Genomic DNA, 17102 nt, shown 5'->3' with positions numbered 1-17102 from the left:
GACAAAAGGGATATGTATTATATATATATATATATACATATATATATATATATATAAAGTATAAAAGTATTTCATTTTATTGAATTACCTACTTCTGAGATCAAAACATTTCCTTTCCAATAGAGATCTTCTTGTTTGTTACTTGTTCACTTGTGTAATATTACCCCAGTGGTTCATGTAGTACCATTTTTAATTTTAAAACCTTGAACTAAGTCCTTCTTTCTTAAAAACCATACTATTTTATACAGTTCAGCTAAGAGTATAAATCCATAACATTACTGTTATGGAGTTTTTCTCTGTAACTATAAAGGGTGGAAGGATGTCCTGCAGGATAGGTAAACTCTATCTTGCACTTGTAGTTGGCAGTGTTTTGCACAGAAGACTAGCTACAATTATTGGCACATGAAAGAATTTTGATTTGAGGTGAAGTTAGTCTGGGAAATGCTCTTGGAGTTTATCATATATATGAACACATTAGGGAAGTCTGATAGTAAAGAAACCAGCTGAGCCTTTTTTTACCCAATATTTTTCAAATGTATTCAACTATGATATCTTTTCTGTGATAGCATAGTGGTGTTCAGCTAAATGCACTGTGAGAAATTATGTGTTACACTTACTTAAAAGATTTGGTGAACCAGTAGAGCAAAGATAATAGAATTTTTTTTTAAATTATGTATTAAAAAAAGAAAAGAACAAAATGAGAAAGGCTGGACATAATGTTCAGTTGTGTCGCAATTAGAACAATAAAGATATGCTAACTCGTGTAATTTGTTTATACCCAGGCATTGTCTTCTCAAAATTTCATTTTATTTTTTTCCCCATAAATAAGATGACAGAAAAGTCTATGTAATTTTTGGAGGAAGAGGTGCTTATTCTCTTTCCGGATAAAAATTGTATTAAAAGTATGCTGATATGGAAAATTGAGTAATCGCTAGCAAGTGGCAGTGGTGATAAATACTTCATAAGTATCCCTATCAAGACTCATGTAAATCTATAAGGCAGCAAGTCAACCACCATTTCTATCACAGACTAATATTTTTTAAGTAGTCAACAGGTAGGCAGGGTTTGTTACTCAAAGGAAACAATGAATCAAAAAAAAAAAAAACTGTAATGATTTTTACTCTTAGTTCAGGGACATTTATTAAATGCCTTCTAATTCCAATCTTGGAAAATGAAAACATAACTAATATTGGCAGAGCAATTAATTAATCAAGAGGAATTATTCACATACATATATAACATAATTTGATCTCATAATGATCTTGTGACTTAGGTTCCATTATTTTGTCTAAATTACAGACAAGGAAGCTGATATAAAGAGCAAATGTTTCCTGGCTTCTTTCAACATAACAATGACCTCTTTCACACACTCAACTTGATTTCTAAGGCACGGAACAAAAAAGTCTTATAAGGTTGCAAATTGTCCTCTTTGACTTCAGGGTAACCTAAAATATAGTGTACCTTCCTCTTGCCAACATAGCCTTGATATAGTTTACTGCCAAATTTAGAACCTCAAGTATACTATTACCATCCTATTGTCAGAATAATTGAGATGATAGAGGGAGGGAGGCAGAAGAGGGAGGTGGGTGGAGAATAACAATAACAAAAAAACCCACTTGGAACTGTGGCACTCCTATTTTGAATTGCCAGCCTACAGCAATGCTTAGACAACAATTCTAGAGGATACTAATAACACACAGGGGAGTACAGCGTATGTTCCTTAAGGTTGGTTTATTTCATGTATTTCCACTCCTCAAACAGTTCCTGGCACATAACAAGAGCTCAGTGAATGTTTTTGAATCAACACATGAGTAGGAGTTTTCATTTTATATATTCAGATGGATCGGGAAGCTTGTTTCTTAATCTGCTAAATTGACCTTACGAGGTTTACTATATAAATGTTAAAGTATTTCATTTAAAATAGTTAGTATGGTCTGGGCACAAAATAAACATTTAATATATTATCTGTTAATTATACTAATAAGTATACAAGACAACAACTTTCCAGAATTAAAATTTGGGACAGTCATTTCAAAATCTGAGACATGATCATTGGCCATTTTGCTTACCAAAACAATTTTTTTGTTTGTTTGTTTTGTGGGCAAAAAAAAAGTATAAAACCTTTGTCATGCAAAAAGTATTTTTGTACTAGAATCTCTTTTTTTTCCTATTTTTGATGGTGACTTGAGTACTTAAGTCTTGATTTAAAAAAAATTCTATCTTCTGGAGATTGGAGATGTAATATTTCTTAGTCAATTCAATCAATCAAGCATAGTCCCATTTGGAGTTTCTGAATCAGGGTATGACAGGTACAGTTTCCCTCAGCTGACACATGCTCTGTAAATCCTCGGGAAGTTCTCTCTATTAAGAGAAAAAAAAGAGAACAAGATAGTTTCATTTAAAATTGCTAAATTGTACTAACATTAGGGTAAATAAAGAGTTATTAGCTACTATTTAGATATGTCGTCTTCTTTAGAGATGTCTTCAACTGAATATATTTTAGAATCCTCCAAAAGTCAATTTTTCGTTTTCAGCCTTTCCCCAGAATGATTTTCTCCCCTCCGTAGTTTATGAGAATAAGAAAATACTCTTTATTTCCCCTTTTTTATAAAACTGTCACTGAAATCCTCCTTCTCAATTTCAACCCAATATAAAAACTAATTGAGGAAGGTGGTAATGAGATTCAAATTGAGATGTTCCAGGACAGCAAAAGCAATTCACTAGAGAAGACTTTATAACTTGCCATAGAAGTTGATGGTCTGGCTCCTGTAAATTAAAAGAAAAACTCAGAAGTTTTTTAGACACTTGCCTATTAAGAAGTCAACTCTAGTAGAAAGGTTTTTGTTTCCAGGTTAATTTGTGAGTTACTCTGACAAAATATTGTAAAATTTACAAGACCCAATTCCCCAATGTTAATGTATTGTTTAGCTTATTTCTTCTTTGCTATTCTAAAATATGCTAGTTTTATTAATTATTTGAACCTATTCTCAATCTCTTTTTTTTTTCTTTCTCTTAGGACTAAACATCCTTGTATATTATTTATAACACACAATATATCATCCAGTTTTCAAAACTATATTCTTAGATCAATTTTTTTTTTATTTTTCAATTTAGTGGATCAATACAACATTCACACATGGGAATATTTCTCAAGCCTGTGATGAAGTGTTTCACACTTGTGATATGCTTAAAGGAAGGTTGATATTTAATAATTGAATCATGTTCCAGGAGAAAAGTTTCAGTTGCCTCTTATGGACAAACATGAGGGATCTTTTCTTTTCTTTCATATGCTATTCCAATTTAGCACTCATAACACAAAACATGTTGAGAAAGAGATACAGTACTATTTATTTGAGCATTGAAGAAGATAAAAGAAATAGTATTAACTACCATCTCTTTTATTCTCATATTTCTGGTTTCAAAACAGAATATTCTCAAGTGCAGGAACTGAGATTGGTGTGACCAATAACAAGCATGGCAGAAATAATGGTTTCTTTGGAGCCATTCCTGACAACTTTAGACAAGTCCATCGAGGTTTAGACATTTTACTGAGCTTTCTTTCTCACAAACCCTCCATTCCTACCCTATGCTTTAACCAGTACCCTGACTTTTAAAATCAGGACTGAATCTCATTGGTAGGATTCAACGTGATGGGAGCTCATTTCTTGTCTCATTTCTTTCCTAAGACCAACTTAAAGTATCAGGATGTGATCAGGTGGTGTTTATGGTAATAGAGTTTAGTAAATCTTAATAATTAAAACATGCTTGGGAAAGATGGTGCTAATCAATCGGAAATAATCAGGAATACATATTATATTCCAGGTCAAACTGCTCAATAGTCACACCTAAACATGGCATAATTTTCTCCTTTTCATAGATAAAATAACCATAACCAACACTAATGAGAAATTCCATACACAAACTTTGACATGTTTTATTTTCATATATCTCAAATGAGATGACCACAATACAAATTTGAAAAATTCCCTACGTAGAAAAAAAATGGAAGATTTCTGCCAGTGGTATATTTCAGTGAAGGGCCACAGAGTTAAAAAGAACTCTCTCTTTTTTGCAAGTCCTTTTCAAATATTTTAGCAGCTTCTTCAGTGAGTCATTGGTGGGAGTATGTTTAGTTGCATGCATTACTCAATAGAGTAAGCCATTTATATAGAGTTGTCACTTGTTCATTAAAGACAATTATTGTTGACACCCTGAGACAATGCACAAGTGCTAAGAATACAAAGATGATAGTTGCATTGCTGTCCCTGCCTAGTGAATTTCACAATTTATTTGTGGAAGACAAATGAGTAAATAATTACAAAGTATTGCAAATAATTACAGTGTACAGAGATGACGGTTTTCATACGATGCTGAGAGTACAGATTAAGGGCATCTAACTCATCCTGGAAAGAGATCAGGAAAGGATTCCAGAGGGAGACAACAGCTGAGCTGAGACTTGACAAATGAGCACAGTATGATGAGAAGAGGCAAGAAGAGGGCAAAAGCATCCAGTGATATGATGGGGAATGTAAATGATATATTTGAATCTCTAATAGAGGCAGAAACTGAGAAGGAAATAAACAAGTGGAAGTACACTCCAGATATATTTAGAAAATGGAATCAACAGGGTTCTGTTAAGAGCTGAATAGGGATAGCAAAGCCTGAAGAAGAATTTTGGATGAGTTCCAGCCTCCTGGTTAGAATTATAGATAGAATGTAGTATCATTTACCAATATAGGGAACGTGTTTGGAATAGAAAAAAGTCTTTCTTTAGAATGTTTGTTATGTGGGTCAATAGTGGAATAAACCCATTTATCCCCATATCTTCTATTTTCTCCCAACTTTGCAAAGTATATGCATGATATCAGAATTGATGTTCTGTCTCTGCCCATAAAGAGAGAGAACTACCTAGCATGGCATTTCAACCAAATCTAATTACTATGACTGTAGCTGGAATTTAATTTATCCATAAGAATTCAGCTTTTCAACTAATAGGTAAGTCTTATACGCCTATTCTTAAGAGTTTGAAGTGCTTGGCATGCCCTAAATGTTAGGTCATCGTTTGCTGAATCAAATGATCAAATGATTGAATAATCATGGTATGTTGTCAGTGTTATATTAAGTTCTTGGTCAAAAATAAAAAGAGGTTTCAAAGTAATGGTTTTGATTAACTTCCCCTTTCTATTGGTTCTCTATTAACTTCCTCCGATCTCTCACACTGAAACATGGTGTAAGCAAAACATTTGCTACTAACAGTTTAATCAACATCACTTTAAATCCCTTTGAACATCAAGAAGCAGGACCCCAAGATACCCTCACTACTCATCTGAGGCAAAATATAACAGGGGGATCGTAAACAGAGCGGTCAAGGGTAGATGCTTGGATAACAAAAAAGTTTCCATGGAAATTTATTGTAGTACAGCCTTAAGAAATTGAACAAAATAATTGATACCTAGAAAATTGAGCACAGTGCAAATCCAATAAAGATGAATGTCACTGGGTTCATGTATCTAGGAGGCCATATTACCACAGATCTTAATACTGGGTAAACTATAAAGAACTTTCCAAACTCCATTTCAATATACTGCCAAATAATGCTGCTTTTAAAATTAAAGGACACCATGAAAAATATTTTTACTTCTTACCAACAGATTGCATTTCTATAACATAAAATAAAAATTCTTCCACAGATTTAGTTCCAATTGTCAGAGGCAATTCTTGCTTACCAAGTCACTTTTTGGAAATTAAAGGTCAATTTTCAAAGCATCATTTGTGATTTATTTCCTTGATTTATAGCACCACATAAATGATGGTTTGTAAAATGATGGAATCATTTTACATTATTTTTACATTATATAGATAATTTTACGTTAAATATCTAAAAGTATATTTGTAAACATTATATAAATAAAAATATGATATTTTTTCAACCAAATAACATTATATAGTACATTTGATAAATGAGATTGCCTCTATCTATAAATTTGTCTACAGGTGAAAGAAGAAAAAAGAATGTTTACTCAAATTCATATACACTTCAGAAAGCAATTCCTTTCAGTTTTATATTTTATATATGTAATGTTTATACTCCTATTTTAGTTTTGTTAATTAAAAGATTATAAAACCTCATAAAACATGTAGCTGAGTAATAATGGCTTCTAGAAAAATGTAATAAGATTTCTGAACTGGTTTAAGCATCCCATAAAAGACCCTATATTTTCTTGCCTCCTCCAAATGGCTCGCTTATTCTATATATATGGTACAAAGTTTGGATATTAATCTTCAAGTCAATTTAAAAGGTAAAGTGGCTGTTTGATGTTTCTTTCTGGTGAAGATGTAAATCTACAGCAGAGCCAATTTCTTCTCTGTACTAAATAGCTGTGTACATAGATATATTATATCTGGAACACTCACTATAGTGTCTTAGAAACCAAGTTTGTGGGGCAGCCCTGATGGCTCAGCGGTTTAGGGCCACCTTCAGCCCAGGGCGTGATCCTGGAGACCCAGGATCAATCCCATGTCAGGCTCCCTGCATGGAACCTGCTTCTCCCTCTTTCGGCTCTCTCTGTCTCTCTCTGTCTCTGTCTCTCTCTCTCATGAATAAATAAATAAAATATAAAAAAAAAAAAAGAAAAAGAAACCAAGTTTGTTCTTCTACCCTTAAACTCTAACATGCTTCAACAGCAGAAAATCTATCAGCAATTGAGCAAACAGATTTACTAAAGAGCAATAAGCCCAAAAGAAATCAATACTGAAACTTTTCAGGTTGATTATCTAAATTCTGTCTCCTTTGTAAATGATTTACTATTTTTTTTTTAATTTTTATTTATTTATGATAGTCACACAGAGAGAGAGAGAGAGAGGCAGAGACACAGGCAGAGGGAGAAGCAGGCTCCATGCACTGGGAGCCCGACGTGGGATTCAATCCTGGGTCTCCAAGATCACGCCCTAGGCCAAAGGCAGGCGCCAAACCGCTGCGCCACCCAGGGATCCCAATGATTTACTATTTTAATTTAAATTAATATTTAACATAATTATATCACTTTACCCCCATGAAATCTTAGAAACCATGTAATCTAACTTCCTCCATTTCTAATGTTTTTGTAAATGAAAAACTGAGCAAATTAAATGGATGTTAAGGTTCCACAACAAATGAGTGTTTGAGTGAGAACCAAACTCAACCCTTAAGACCTCTTATCTATTGCTTGTCCCTGTACACTACACATTAATATTCTCTGACTGTACCAGGTCAAGATTTTATTTTATGTCAGAAATTTTTTTGTCAGAAAAATTTTAGAATTTTCCTTAGTATATATAGATACAGACATGCTATATATTATTTTATGCAATTTTAAACTGCTGTGATTTCTGTCATTCATGTGTCTAACATTTTAAAATATTTTTGACTCATTCTTTTTACTTTCTCTTTTATTCATTGAATATGACCATTTTTGTTTAAGTCAATGCATAGTAGAAGTAGAAATTGGGAAGATTACATTGACAATTTCATTTGTTTTTAATAAAATTCAAGAAATTTAGAAAATACAAAAATATAAAAGCTATAATAAAAAAATAAAAACCTAAAATTCCTATAAATAAAATAAACAAATATATGTATGTATATACTTGTTATATTGCTTCTTACTATTTGACACCTGTGATATGGAGCCAGTTGCTATCTTCATGAGAACATCAGAATTACAATGATTTGTTTTCCTCTGTAAAAATAAAAAATTCTTGTTATATAAATTTGATTTCATATCAATCACATCGTTTATAGATCTCAATCAGAAACATCTGAATAGAATATTACTGTCAACTATATTGAAAAGTTGACACACTAGAATCAACATAACCATGTTCTGTATTAGCTTTATCCATTTATGTCTTAGTGGATTGAAACCTTTCTCTTTGACTCTAATTATTTGCTGAAATATGATAAATATGACATATACAATTAGCTAGAACTCAAAATTGCAAAAAATAGCCATAGATTTTGTTAAGTGAATGCTATTAACAAATATAGTCATGGTTATCAAACAGTGGCTTTCAAACTTCAAAATGTGTCTGATATACCTGAAGGGCACCCCAATTTATGATTCTAGAGGTCAAGCGTGGGGTCCAGCATATACATCCCTCATAAATGCCCAGATTACATTAATGTTTGAGAGTCATTGCCTTATAGAATTCTCCTCCAACAAACAATCAATATTGGCCTCGCACTTATTGCTAAGTGTAGACCTTAGGGAATATATAGCCTTTGAACATGTATAGATAGACACACACATGCACTTTATTCATTCATGTATCTTCAGATGTGTTTTCCTGTGAAGCTTCATCAGATTTTAAACTGGTATAATATCACCTCTTAACTGAATATATAAGATTATGAAACAATATAAAAGAGCTAAAGAACATGTGGGAATAACATCAGCAAGATGATGGTATAGAAATTTTTAGTGTCCATTCCCTCCCCAAAACATCAATTTGAAAGCTATCTATACACAGAATATACTTTCAGAAGAGCTAAGGATTCCAGGTGAGGGAATATAGCACCTAAGTGAAGCACAGAAAAACAATAAGACATTGAGGAAGATGTCAATACAGATTCACATTATCCCCGCCCCATCTTCCATACTTGGGCAGCTTAACAGAAAAATATACTTTTCTTGAAAGGGAGGAAGAAGGAGAGTAAAGAGATCACCCAAATTCAATGCAGACCCCAGTGTTGGCCTGTGCCACCACCAGACTGACTCTCAAAGTCCTAGGTGACTCCCATGGTACTACGCTCCCACCCTACCCTGGCACTGACCAGCTCCCACAGCCTCAGAGCAGCAATCATAGCACAAGTTTCTTAGCAGATTACCATGAATCTTCTGCTGGTCCATCCTAGTACCAGCCACCTCCCACAGACCCCAGGATCAGAGCCGGCCCTGGTACCAGGCTGGTACCTGCAGCCTCAGGCTCTAAGCAAGCTCCCATAGACCAAGACTCCCAGCCTGATCCCAAGCTAGGTAAACCCCAATAGACCCAGGCTCCAACTGGGATCCTGTGAACCCAGGCTCCTGCCCTACTGCCCTACCACAGCACCAAGTCATCCTTCGTGGCTTTCTGAGGTCCTGGGTTTAGGAATGGCTCCCACAGACCTAGGTTCCTGTCCTGCCCCAGGACGAGGGCAGCTCACATGGTCCCCAGCCTCTAAGCTGGTTCCTCTGAAACCAGTCTGCCAAACTATCCCAATACTGGCCCAGCCTCTAAGACCCAGATGCCAGGTCCATCCCAGTGGTCCCTGGCATGTAGCCAGTATTATCCTGATAAATCCTGAAAAATATCCAAGGTCAACTAAGGATCCTCCAAGAAAAGAAAACTAGGTCAATATCATTGATGAATATATATACAAAAATTCTCAACAAAATACTAGCAAATTTAATTCAACAGCAGATTAAAAGGATTATACACCATGATGAAGTAGGGTTTATCCCTGGAATGCAAAATAGTTCAATATACACAAATAAATAAATGTGGTGCACTATATTAATAGAATGCAAAATGAAAATATGTAATTATCTCAATAGACACAGGAAAACCATTGAAAAAAATTCAACATCCTTTCATGATAAAATCTTTTTTTAAAAATTTTTTTCATTTTTTTCATGATAAAATCTATCAACAACTTTATTCTCTCATCATTCTAGAGATAGAAGTCCAAAATCAAGTTGTAGGAAGGGTCATGCTTTCCTTGAAGGTTTGGAGGATTATCTGTTCCATCCCTTTCCCTTGGCTTCTAGAATTGCCAGCAAACCTTGGTGTTCCTTGGCTTGTAGAAACATCATTCAAATTTCTGTTTCTGTCACAACATGGTATTATCCCTGTATGTTTTCACATTATCTTCTCTCTCTCTATGCATGTCCAATTCTGTGTCTCTTCTCCTCTTATAAGGATATCAGTCATATTAGATTAGGACCCACCCTACCTAATGACCTCACTTTAATTATGTCTGCGAAAACCTTATTTCCAAATAAGGTCAATTGACAAGATAATGAGCCTTAGGACTTCAACATAACTTTTGGGGGAAACACGATAAAATCTATAAGGCAGAGTGTAAAGAGAACAGCAGAATAATATAGGCTGCAATTGAAATTGACTTGGAAATAAATATATATGGGAGAGGGCATGTAAAAACCAACTCTGAAACCCAGATATCATAATTAAACAGCTTTGTGGAAATAAATAGTCATTCAGTGTTTGTCACAACCTGATTGCAGGGATGAGTAGAACTGATTGGACTTAAAGTAACGTTTCTCTTATTGGACTGTGCTTGGAATAGTGTAATTGGCTCATAGTGAGAGTAGAGGGTGGAAATCTGTCATATATTTAGGGTAGGGAATTTTTTTTAAGATGTTATTTACTACATTATACTATTTTTTTCCTGTTGAGAACACATAAAACAAATGTACTCAGTTAACAGTACCAGGAATTGCTATACAAGGAATTCCCTGTAAAAACCTATTTATGTCTTAAAACATTGTGAATTTTATAATTAATCGGGCTTTTTATCCTTGCCTGAATATTAGAAAGGTGGGTTTTCATACCAAGTCCAAGGAAGTGTATAATAATTTTAGCATGCATTGTATGTTTTAATGTAATTCCTGAATTCATAAAATCAAAATCTTGGCATAAATGGTGAGATAGTGTATGTGTGGGAAGTAGAAGATTCAAAGTTATTAGGATGTCAGTTGCTCCCAAAGTGATCTATGGATTTAATGCAATTTCCATCAAATTCCAGCAAGTTATTTTGTGAATATTGACAAACTGATCCTAAAAGTTATGTGGAATGGGGAAAAAAATTTTAAAAAACCTCACAGCAGCCAACACAATACTGAAGTAAAGATCAAACTTGGAAGACTGACACTTTTCCTGACCCCAAGTAATTTCCATGTGTGCCTATGCTGGTTGGTGCTCATCTGAAGATTTAAGAGGGCCTTCCACAAATCTCTAGAACTTTATCTCTTTTTCTCTCTTCTCTTCTCTGCAGCCTTACATGACTCTGACCTATGATCTCTAGCTATCTTGGCCTTTCCAGACTTCCAGTTCCATCTCGTCAATTCAATTCTGTTCCTTCACTAAGGCCTTATAATTCTATTAAGGCATTAAGCTGGAGCAATCATAGGACATATATCATTTGTTTCCCATCACTTAAAAATCACTATCCTTTGTTGTCTATACCCAATATCTTTAAAGCCAGTGTTTTACATATTTTGTCTGTTTTCTATAGTTTTAAGTGTGAGGACTAATCAGAAGTCAAGTGAATGGGAATTTAAAAAGGAAAAATGATCAATACAGTTAACTACATCTATTGGTGTTGGCAAAGGGGGGGCGGGGATTGATGACCAGAGAGACCTGATAAATGAAATGGTGGAAATAGAAACTAGATTTTAGTGAATGATTAAATGGGAGTCAGGAAGTAGAAAAAGCAAGTAAAGATGACATTCCCAAGAAGCTGAGTTGAACAATGATAGGTACTGGATGATATTTATAAGGGAATACAGAATCAAAGGAAGCTGTTTTTGTTTACTGTTGAAATCTCTGTTGAGATAAAAAAATAAAGAAAATTAAAACTGACTATGCAGAAGGCAGGGGCTGACAAACAATGACCTACAGACTGATCACCTTTATTTATTTTCTATAAATAAAGTTTTATTGGAACACAGCCATGCCCATTCATTTACATAATATTTACAGCTGTTTCTGTGTTACAACAGAGTTGAATAGTTGTGAAAGAGATCATATGGCCTAAAGTAAAAAATATATACTATTTGATCTTTCATAGAAGGTTTGCCAACCCTTACACTATGGATCCAGTATGCAATAAAAACATATATTTCTAATCATCTGGAGTTTCAATTTCAGTAGCAATCATTTTTAATATATTATACCAGGCTAGATAAAATTTAATAATATTAATGGAAATGAAAATAATAGGTAATATTTTTTCTCTTCAATAATAAGAGATAGAAGAAATTTCTCAAAATAAAATTATGTGTTCTATCTTAATATTAGACTTAAAAGTTAATGTTGCACACAAGAGTTTGTGAGCAAATTATTTTTAATGGTGCAATAAAATTAAGCTAAGAGTTTTACCATTTAAAAATGATTGTTTTTCAATTAGTGATTTTGTATAGACATTAAATTGCATATCCTGTAGAATTTAAATAAAGAACAATAGTTGTTTGCTGTTTTATTTTAATTTTCAAATGTGTAATATTCTTTCATATTCAATGTCAATTCAGTCAATTTACTGACCCAGTCTTTAATAATTTTAAACTCTTTCTAGACAAAGAAGTCAAGCCTAAGCCTCCACGTATGTTTTTGTATGCCAAAAAATAAATAAATAAAACAAATCTTAAATGCATGCTTTTACTTATCCCCTGATTTCATAGTTGAGTATTTTGCTTCAAATCAAGCTATTAGAATCATAACTATTTTGTGTAGACAATGTGCTTAATATCCTCATATTTCTAATGCCTTTTGTATTTCTAATATCCTCTGTGTTTCTGAAAACATGCTATGCTAAGATTTTTTTTCCAACCTTTGTTCACTTAAGGCACAGACCAATACCTTTCATTAACTTCTCATAAAAACTTTAGTTCACTTTTTCATTTTAGCTCAAAATAATTCTTACTGTGATGGATAATAAGTAACCTTTATTTGCCTGTTTGTATCAACTTGCTGCATCCATAAAAAGAAGAAAATCAATATGGAAAATCTAAAAAAATAATATATAAAAGAAATATGCATGAATACAGAAAAAAATTATCTTTGTATAATCATCATTATTAATGTTCACCTATATTTTTAGAGTCACAAGTAAAGAAAGAAGAGAAATCAGGTATGTATGTTTTATGTATAAATTCATACTTGCATTCCATATTTATAGCAAATAGCATATTACCTCTTTGCCAATGTTGTGTCCTAGTGCAAATATTACACAAAATGTTATCCTTTACCAAATTTTAAAATAAGACAAACATAATGCATATTTATTTATACCCCTGTTCCTAGAAAAAATTCTACTTACAAAGGAGAAATTTCTGAGAAATGGATCTGATTCAGAAGAAGCAATTGAGTTGACCTACAAAACCCCTATTTTTACTGATTACTATAGGATGCAGATATCCTGTCAGGAAAACTGGTCCTTTCATTCTGTTTTTTTTGTTCGTTTGTTTGGTTGGTTGGTTGGTTTTTTTTTTGGAGCACCTGAGTGAAATGAACATTTCTAAGGCTTCCAGTATGCAACAGAAACTTTTTTTAAAAGAACACACAGAAATCTGATTCTCAAAACAGTTAAATCTTTGGTTCATGTTTACTATTTGTGTTATAAAGTTGCTGTAATAAAATAAAATATCACAAATTGGATATCTTAGTCAGGCAGAAATTTATTCTCTCACAGTTCTGGAAGGTAGAAGTCTGAAATCAAGGTGTCAGCAAGGCCATGATTCTTTTGAACCTGGAGGGAAGAACCCTTCCTTGCCTTTTTATTTTATTTTTTATTTTTTTATTGGAGTTCAATTTGCCAACATATAGCATAACACCCAGTGCTCATCCCATCAAGTGCCCTCCTCAGTGCCCGGTCACCCAGTCACCCACCCCCCACCCATTCCCTTTCCATCACCCCTTGTTCGTTTCCCAGAGTTAGGAGTCTCTCATGTCCTGTCTCCCTCTCAGATATTTCCCACTCATTTTCTCTCCTTTCCCCTTTATTCCCTTTCAGTGTTTTTTATTTTTTTTCACTATTTTTTATATTCCCCATATGAATGAGACCTTATAATGTTTGTCCTTCTACGATTGACTTATTTCACTCAGCATAATACCTTCCAGTTCCATCCACATCGAAGCAAATGGTGGGTATTTGTCGTTCCAATGGCTGAGTATACTCTCCCTCTTTGCAGATGACATGATACTGTACATAGAAAACCCAAAGACTCCACCCCAAGATTGCTAGAACTCATACAGCAATTCAGCAGTGTGGCAGGATACAAAATCAGTGCCCAGAAATCAGTGGCATTTCTATACACTAACAATGAGACTGAAGAAAGAGAAATTAAGGAGTCAATTCCATTTACAATTGCACCCAAAAGCATAAGATACCTAGGAATAAACCTAACTAAAGAGGTAAAGGATCTATACCCTAAAAACTACAGAACACTTCTGAAAGAAACTTGAAGAAGACACAAAGAGATGGAAAAATATTCCATGCTCATGGATTGGAAGAATTAATATTGTGAAAATGTCAATGTTACCCAGGGCAATTTACACATTTAATGCAATCCTTATCAAAATACCATGGACTTTCTTCAGAGAATTCGAACAAATCATCTTAAGATTTGTGTGGAATCAGAATAGACCCTGAATAGCCAGGGGAATATTGAAAAAGAAAACCAGGGCCGGGGGCATCACAATGCCAGATTTCAGGTTGTACTACAAAGCTGTGGTCGGTCATCAAGACAGTGTGGTACTGGCATAAAAACAGACACATAGATCAGTAGAACAGAGTAGAGAATCTTGAAGTGAACCCTCAGCTTTATGGTCAACTAATATTTGACAAAGCAGGAAAGACTATCCACTGGAAAAAAGACAGTCTCTTCAATAAATGGTGCTGGGAAAATTGGACAGCCACATGCAGAAGAATGAAACTGGATGTGAGACAAGATTCCTTGCCTTTTCTGACCTCTGGTGTTTGCAAGCAATCCTTGGTGTTCCTTGGCTTGAAATTACATTGTTCCAATCTCAGCCTCTATCATCCCATGGATGTCTTCTTCCTTTGTGTCTTTATCTCTGTCTTTTCTCCTCTTCTTGTAAGAACACTAGTCATATTAGATTAAGGACCCAGCCTATTCCCATGTAACTACATCTAAATTAATTACACCTACAAAGACCATATTTCCAAATCAGATTACATTTTGGGGGTTGGGACTTCAGCCTATCTTTTGGGAGAACACAATTCAGCCCATAGAATCCTATTCCCTGCACCCTCCATGCATCCAACATTTCATCAGTTCAAAGTCCCAAATCTCATTATCCTAAACATTTATGGAAATGCAGGGTATGATTCTTCTTGCAGAAAATTTCTCTCCATCTGCAAAATCAGAAACCAAATTATCTGCTTCCAAAATGAAACAGTGGGATAGACATTCCCATTTCAAAAGGGAAAAAAAAAAAAAAAGAAACAAAGGCATTATGGGTCTCAAGTAAATCCAAAACATAGCAGAGAAAATTCCATTAGATGTCAGGACCTGAGATTATCCTCTTTGGCCAAATACACTGTCTTCTGGATCTCGTATGGTGGGGAGTCTGCCTTTCTAGCCCACCTGGGTGGCAGCCATGCTCTCTCTACCCAAGGAATTCCCATCAACCCAAGCTTCTGAATCTGTGACTCTGTTCTGAAAGTTGCTATTCCTTCATTTCATTCTCTCTCTGTTTCTATCAGGCAGCATTTTTTTATTTGGATAGAATTCTCAAATATATGACAAGTTCTGCATTCAAATCATGATGATCCATGCCATTGGACAAGGCAGTCCTCCACAGATCTTTCCTCGTAACTACATTTCCAACCCTACCTTCTGCTGAGGTGGTAGGTTGGATCTGCAAGTTTGTCCAGCCACTCTCCTGGCCCTGCTCCATGGCACGCTGTCTCAATAAGTTGAGAATTTTCCAAATCATCAAGTACTGATTCTTTCTGCTTAACAGTTCGCACCACATCTAATCTTCCCTTTCACATTTTATTATAAGCAGCAAAGAGAAATCAGGCCGCACCTTCCACACTTTACTTGGAAATTTCTTTGGCTAGATATCCATGTTCTTCACTTACAGATCTACCTTCTGTTATTAAAACCCAAGTTCAGCTGCTCACTGCTTGAAAGCCAATATTCCAGAGACAAATGTTGGTTGCAAAGGAAAGGTTGCTTTATTCAAACGTCTGGCAACCTGGAGAGGTGGTAAACTGAGGTCCAAAGTCCATCTCCCAGTTTCCCAGTTAAGAAGCAGGAGCTTTTAAAGGGGAAATTCAGGGGCACCTAGGTGGCTCTGTCAGTTAAGTGTCTGCCTTCAGCTCAGGTCGGTCCCAGAGGTCCCAGGATGGGGTCCCAGGGTCCCAGGATAGGGTCCCAGGGTCCCAGGATGGAGCCCCAGGCGCAGGCTCTCTGCTCTGCAAGGAGTCTGTTTCTCCCCCTCACTCTCCTGCTGACCCTCTCCCTCTGCTCCTCCCCACTGTTCATACTTATTCTCTCTCTCAAGTAAGTAAATAACATCTTTAAAAAAAATAAAGGGGAAATTCAGGGTAGTAGATTACATACATACTGATGAAAAGAGTGGGGAGAGGAAAGCTGGAGCATGTGCATTGAGCAAATGTATATGTAATATCCATCTCATGTTCACTTTGTAATGGAGACTTAACACTAGAACAAGGCAAAATTCGGCCCCTGATTTCAGGAGGTTGTCTTAGGATGAGGAGAAGGGACTATGGGCATGCCCTGGGTGCTGGTATGACATGGATGGGGTCTTAAGCTTCTTATCTCAGGGAAGAATTCAGAGCTTTGCTTGTTCATAGGTTGGAACAGTATCAGTTGACCTTGAATCCAGACCTCTATGGAACCAGCTAGTGGATTCGTTAGTGGAGTCAAAAAGACATAGTAGCTAACTAGAAGGAAAATGTTCTCTGAAAAACAAGCTTTACTACTTCTGCTAGTTTCAACTTCATTGACCCTATGGGGCACGGTTTCACTACCACCCAACTGAGGAACACAATCCAGCCAAGTTCTCTGCCACTATATAACAAAAATCTCCCCTGCAGGGTCCAATAGCATTTCCTTCTGAGACCTCCCCAGAAGCACACTTACCATTCCTATTTCCAGCAACATTTTGTTGATATATATATTTGATGAGGGTATACGTATTTTCTAAATTCTCAGAAGCTTTCTTTATAGCTCTCCTTAGTTCTTTCTAAGTCCCAGCAGAAAAGACTTTGTCAATATTTCTACCAGGATCCTTTTCAAGGAGATGGAGGGTCTTTTTTCTCTAGCAAGTATCTCAAAAATATTCCAGCC

At 35.1% G+C, this 17102-nt stretch overlaps 1 protein-coding gene across 1 annotated transcript in view; it reads left to right on the top strand.

Moving 5' to 3' along the window:
- TRDN (triadin) overlaps positions 1-17102 on the top strand; it is a 360587-nt gene that overhangs the window by 301395 nt on the left and 42090 nt on the right. Inside the window, exons 24-25 of the mRNA NM_001389217.1 lie at positions 12335-12361; positions 12860-12889. Of these exons, the coding sequence (NP_001376146.1) occupies positions 12335-12361; positions 12860-12889 (57 nt within the window). The remainder of the gene's footprint in view (positions 1-12334; positions 12362-12859; positions 12890-17102) is intronic.

Source organism: Canis lupus, chromosome 1 (genome assembly GCF_011100685.1).
Source record: "Canis lupus familiaris isolate Mischka breed German Shepherd chromosome 1, alternate assembly UU_Cfam_GSD_1.0, whole genome shotgun sequence".
NCBI classification, from domain to species: domain Eukaryota; kingdom Metazoa; phylum Chordata; class Mammalia; order Carnivora; family Canidae; genus Canis; species Canis lupus.
Note: the sequence above shows the minus strand (reverse complement) of the source record. Positions and strands in the feature narration are given on the sequence as shown.